At 52.1% G+C, this 6,015-nt stretch overlaps 2 protein-coding genes across 2 annotated transcripts; one reads left to right on the top strand and one right to left on the bottom strand.

Moving 5' to 3' along the window:
* On the top strand, positions 1-1,261 carry CABS01_12795 (transaldolase; the record flags this gene model as incomplete). The annotated part of the gene is made up of 5 exons (XM_060546147.1): positions 1-55; positions 132-325; positions 383-491; positions 550-781; positions 859-1,261. 5 exons carry the CDS (start codon positions 1-3, stop codon positions 1,259-1,261), a joined length of 993 nt encoding a protein of 330 aa, XP_060395536.1.
* A 201-nt stretch (positions 1,262-1,462) lies between these two features.
* Positions 1,463-3,993, bottom strand: CABS01_12794 (high-affinity methionine permease; the record flags this gene model as incomplete). Its single annotated transcript, XM_060546146.1, has 5 exons — positions 1,463-2,359; positions 2,413-2,454; positions 2,518-2,673; positions 2,757-3,523; positions 3,801-3,993. 5 exons carry the CDS (start codon positions 3,991-3,993, stop codon positions 1,463-1,465), a joined length of 2,055 nt encoding a protein of 684 aa, XP_060395535.1.
* Between the last annotated feature and the right edge of the window lie 2,022 nt (positions 3,994-6,015).

Here is a 6,015-nt window from a genome sequence, read left to right as displayed (position 1 = left end):
ATGGCACAATCTAACTCCCTGTTAGACACGCTGAGGTCCGTGAGCCGAGTCGACTGTGATACTCTGGACGTTGAAGGCGAGAACCTTCCATCATGACAACCCCAATGTGCTCGGTTCTGACCTTGCTTTAGTTGCCAAAGAGCTGGGTCCCTTTGTCGATCACACCTCCAACCAGGCAATCGCCTATGGCGAGCTCACCAAGACCACCGCAGATGGCAAGCTATACCACGAGCAACTCATCCGGGACTCCGTACAGGATGCTCAGGGCTGGGCTCACGCGGCCTGGCCAGACATTGACCCGATTCTTCTCGCAGTCGAGATCATGGTACCTTTTCGACGAAGCTCTTGATAACGGCATCCACCATCGCTGACATATTTGTAGATGGTCAGACTATCACTCAAGTTCATCCCGTATTTGACAGGATATTTCCACATTCAGACCAACACAGACTGGTCCTATTCGGTCGAGAAAACTGTCAAGAATGCCGAAAGTATGTTGCCATATAGGCCTGCAACGATCAGAGCTAACCGCGCTGCCCTGCTTCCTAGGAATTGTTGAGACCTTCAAGAAGGTGGAGCCCACATTCGACGTGAACCGTGTCTGTATCAAGATTCCGTCCACCTACGAGGGCATTGCTGCTTGCAGGATCCTCGAGAATAAGGGAATTGCAACATTGGCGACGACCATGTTTTGCATGGAGCAAGCGGCCCTGGCTGCCCATGCCGGCTGCACCTACATTGCGCCGTATGTGAACGAACTAAAGGTTCACTTCGTCCCAGGGTAAGAACCATCTCAAATACGGCCTTAGACACGGCGACCTGAGCAGGATCGAATGACTGACCCTTGGGCGCCCTTAGTTATGTGGACGAGAACAAGGCTTTCAACTTCTGCAGACAGGCGCAGGCTTACTATGTCGAGACAAAGGCCAAGACCCAGGTCCTGGCAGCTAGTCTGACCACCGTTCCTGAGGTGATGCAGTTGGCCGGCATTCAGCACGTCACCGTCTCGCCGCCGCTCCTCCGGGCTCTTGCGGCAGCGCCGTCCTCAACTTGGACGGAGAAGGTCGGTGGCTATTTCGCAGACGGGCCAGACGAGCGCTGGATCAAGGACTTCCAGGCTGCCTTGATAGACGAGAGCGAGTGGCGATTTGCTTTTACTCGTAGCGGCAACGGCAGGTATGAGGAGAAGCTTATCCAGGCCATCAATATCTTCTCCGAGAAGCAACAGAGCCTAGAGGAGCTGGCGCGAAGCTATCTATAGATGAAGGCCTGCTACAATATAGAGTCACTGCTTGCAGATTCAAAGCGTAGACACAACGATCGTTAATCAAAGGACCTGGGTAATTTGATGCTACGTAGACATACCGTCTATCATTAGTATGAACCCAACATACCTCCGTTCCCTTTTTTTCCTCAGTCTTCCTCCCAGGCCAGGATACCAAACACCACCCTGTCTACGCCATCACCAATGCCCTTCTCTTCCTGGCGATTGCTGCATGAACGCAGCAAAGTCAGTACCGGCGAAAGGGGACGCTGGTGTTTCCCTCATGTCGGAATTAGTTTGTCTGGAGTCGTCAAACACCGGACGCCGGGCACGAAGCGCCTCCCTACCAACCCAGCTAAGATAGACAGTCTCGTGGACCTGTATGAGATCGGGCCCAATTTCCGTCGAGCCCCGGCCGCTTCTATCTGCCTGCTCGAATTCCGGCTTCTTCTCCACCACAAATACTCTATGGTCCTTCCTCTCGATATAACGAGCGACAAGAACAAAGCCGATGAACCAAGCAACCCCTAGACCGATGATGATCCATGAGACCGTGGGAATCACCCACCAGGGATTCAGCTGCGTAGATAGGTACTTCGAAGGAGGAACCCAGTTGGTGATCACCGGGTAAAGTCCACCGCACATGTATACGAATGCGCAAAAGACGGACAGAAAGGGACGGAAACGCTTTCCAGTCATCTCGGCCCAAGTACGCGGCAACGGCGGTGGGTCTTTCCCAAATGTCGAAGCGTCGTCGTCGCTAAGGGTAGTCGGAGGTCCGCGGAACCGCAAGATGAGAATGCCCAGCCCCAAGAATGTCCCGATGAAGGCATTAATGACATAGGCGCTCAGGGATGTAAGCAGGGTGTAGGCATCTTTCGGTCTCATATTGTAGGTCGCGAATATCAGGATAGTACAGCTGACGAAATGGAGAAGCAAGGCTCCGACGGGGGTTTTCTCGCTGTGATGCTCTGGCGAAAGCCACTCCAGTCGAAGAACCGATGAGAACCATCCCTTCCTCTGGAACCAGCGCAGTACACGACCGATACTCATATCCGTGTTTTGTGCGAAGAACTTGGGCCACGGAAGCATTCCCTGGTCGTTGTGAGTTTTGGTCTCGTACATCTAACATCGAGGCTTTTACTCACTTCTTTCGCAATCTCCTGTTTAACTCTGGCGGCTGTGTATGTCTGTGAAAACGTCATATTAGCGGACGTACACGGCGTGGATGCTCAGGGAGACAATTAACTGACCATGACGATGATGTTACCCAAGGATGAGATGGCAAGAAAGGCGTTGAAGATCCGGGCCCCGGTATCGCTAGCTGAGCCAAGTGTCCCAAATGTTAGTTCGAAGAACTTTTGTGCAACATTTTCGTTGATTTGGTCCTCTTTTGGGACAACGACCATCTATCTCGAAGTCAGCAAAACCTTCTTCCCCGCTTCCGATCCCGACTGTAGGATGGAGCCAAGAGCCGAGCAAAGGAACCCACATAGCAAATATTCACTGCAAGGTAAAGCGTCACAACGGTGCCAACACCGGCACCCATGGCGATAGGAAACTTCTTCTTCGGCCTACTAATCTCCCCAAGGACATAGTTGGGCTGCTCGAAGCCGGAGAAGCTGAATATGATGGCGAGAAACGCTTGAGCGTAGCTGTTGGCGTCGTTTGACGCGTTTTTGAAAGAATTCTTGGGTGAAGTGTTTTCACCAAAGACGTTCTTGGCACCTGGGAATCCTCCTGCACCAACGACAATCGTCGCTACAATGATGAGAAGCATGATCATGATTTTGACGACTGCGAGGATATTGTTGAGCAAGATTCCCCCGCGTCTAGAGAAAGCATGAATTCCACAAGAGAATGTAGCTACGGCAAGGGCGATACCGCGAACAAGGCCGTTTCCTGGTTCCGATATGCCGGCGGCTTCGAGAAGTCGCATGGCAAAGTGAATGCTGTTGCCCGCCATGTTACCCAAAATGATAAAGCTGATGCCAAATATGCAAGTCGACAAGAGCAAAGTGTTCTTCCGGTAGGCTGGCTTGCGGAAAACGTATTGTAAGTAGACGAGGTCACCACCGCTTCGCGGGACGCTGTGATCGTGCCCATTGATCAGATATCTGGGCACGTTCAAGCCATACTCAATGTACACATGAGTTCCGCAAAGACAATAGATTATCCCGGCCAACCAGAAGAGTAGCGTTGCACCAACACTTCGTGTGCCTCGCATTACTCTTTGTGGGGACATGAAGATACCAGTTCCTAGATTAACCATCTAACTTAGCGCTCCATTGCTCTGGAAGGGAAGGTGAAGACGAGTTGTTGTTTACGATGATTACCTCCTCATGGTGTTTCTGGTAATGAAGACAAGAACTCGTGAAAACAATGAGGGAAAGGGGGGAGCACAGGGAGCAGAATTTCCCACATGTACAGAAACGTCAACGCATGCGCCGCTCGAGAGGGCCAAGGGCCGGAGTGAATCAATCATATTGGTTTTGAGATGCCCTTACATCTATAGGTAAAGAATCAAACTACTCACCAATCATTCGGTTGATGACTAGACAGGCTACGTCGAAGTATCCTAGTCGGAAGCCCTCCTTTGGAGCATGCGTGACGATGCCATTGCCGTCACTGATGGGGTCAATCACCTCGTCAATATCACTGTGGACTGAAGCCTCCTCAGCACCCCGTGGCTCTTGGTAGAAACCAATGGAGCTGGGAAAGTCGTTCATTTTCGAAACCGTGTTGATTTGAAAAGAATGCAAGTTTGGAGTCCAAGCCTTGCGGTCGCTCCGTAGCAGGAGATCAACGCAATGTTCGTATCGCTCGCTTTCACAAGATACATGACAGGTAGGCCCGCCATGGGTGTCTTCACATTATGTATGGCACACTTCTCTCGGCTCGACTTAGGTGCGTGTGTGTGACGAGCTGCTGGCATGCATGTCGGGCGTAATCTAGAAACAGCACGTATCTGGGGCGCGCACCACAGAAAGACAAACAGGCAGACTTGGCCATGGGTTGATAGCGGCTCGCATGCATGCCGGGGCAGCCACATCCTAGGACGGGGGCTGGTCGAGTCACTCGTGCCACGACAGCCTCGTCCAGAAATATGCCTCGCAAGGCATACCTGAGGTCTTTCTTTGCGCGCATCTTGGCAACTTAGACACAAGAGGTCTCAACGACGTCTTACCTTATTACCAAGACTCTGGCGACTACACAGCTGCCAAGTTGTGCCCGATCTAGTGGGTGATTTAGTCTCAGTACTCGAGCGATGATAGGTCTAGCGAAGCGAGCACGAATGGGAAGAGTCCCGGGAAAACTCAAGGTGACACCCCCTTCTGAGTCTTACACCGAGGTTGGCACGTCGGGAAGTTATTCTACCTACCTCGAAGCCGTCAATCTGTATAGCTCACTGCCACCGCCACATGCATTGCACGCATGGGCTGAGTGCTGATCATCGTTCTTAGTCAAGGGCATATAAGCGTATTCACTTAAAGCCTCGCCCGATATTCTCTTAAGCATACCCAAACATTAGGTAGCCCTAACTGATACTCGCTCAACAAGTTCAGATTGCTTCCATTTAGATCTGGGCATGACGGCAAGTATAGTGCAATAAGACATTTCAATATCCAGGCTTGGCAGTGAAGCCTCCAGCAACTCACGATCAAGAGTGTCCGGAACTGACTAAATGGTTCATCACCAAGGGGGGAGCAGACGACTGTGAATACCCCCAAGTTTGCGGGGTTGATGACTTTATCAAGGATAGGCTTCTGTCCGATTAGTTCATCTTAAATACTTCGAGATGTGAGTGGCACGACCGCACAGTTCAATAGCTTATCTCGCAATCTTCCACTTCCGCCGCAGACATGCATACCACCCAGCAGCTGGAGGGTCCAGCCCCGATTGACGGGATTGGATATCATCGTAGGGGTGTCTCGGGTAACTGAGACCGCGTGACAGCCTTTTCTTTCCCTCCCTTTCTGAATAAGACCCCGGTTTCCATGTGCGGAGGAAATCTTTCACTCACTACGGAGTAAACTCGACTCGAGCTGCTATCGCTTGACTAGGTAGAGATGGCTGCTAGGAGACGACAGCCCAGGTTTGTGCTCAGCTGCTCGGTACTGCCACGGTCGACGCGCGCAGTCACACTTCGAGGACGAGAGACAGCCGACTTGTAGGCCAAGCAAGACTATTTGAGAGAGCCACACGAGTAGGTCAGAGGAGGTCATTCTCCCCTGCTGCCTGCATGGATGCCCGCTCCATCCTTTCTTTCTCTCGGTGTCGATTTAGGTAGAGCTGTCTGGGCTGCCGAACACAGACTCGGGTTGGTCCGAGGCAGCAAACACAGATATGCCCATGTCGTCGCTACTAGCCTCACTATCTTCTTCCACGCCCGCCTCCCGTGCCTCTTTCGCTGTCCGGCTGGAGGGTTGTCGCTGCTTCCACTTGTGCTTATTCCATATGCTCGTTCCTTGTCCTACTGCCCACCCCTGCGTTCCTTGGGGCGGCTCGCTCTCATCTCTGTGACATGCCTGCAGCTCGGTGGCGTCTAAGGTTACTCTGTCGTGTGCTCCCACCCTGCGGTTGGGCTTTACTTCAAATCTGCCTTCGTTCCCCTCATCTGCTTCGCATCTCAGCCCTCTTGGTGAAGCCCGGTTTGGGGAATTTCCATTAGTCGTCTTCCTCGCACGTATTGACACCATCGCCCTTTCAATGCCAATCATCTTATAAGGCGCATTTCACAGAAGAACTAC

The sequence above is a fragment of the Colletotrichum abscissum genome (assembly GCF_030869225.1).
Source record: "Colletotrichum abscissum strain IMI 504890 chromosome Unknown Scaffold_40.1, whole genome shotgun sequence".
Lineage (NCBI taxonomy): Eukaryota > Fungi > Ascomycota > Sordariomycetes > Glomerellales > Glomerellaceae > Colletotrichum > Colletotrichum abscissum.
Note: the sequence above shows the minus strand (reverse complement) of the source record. Positions and strands in the feature narration are given on the sequence as shown.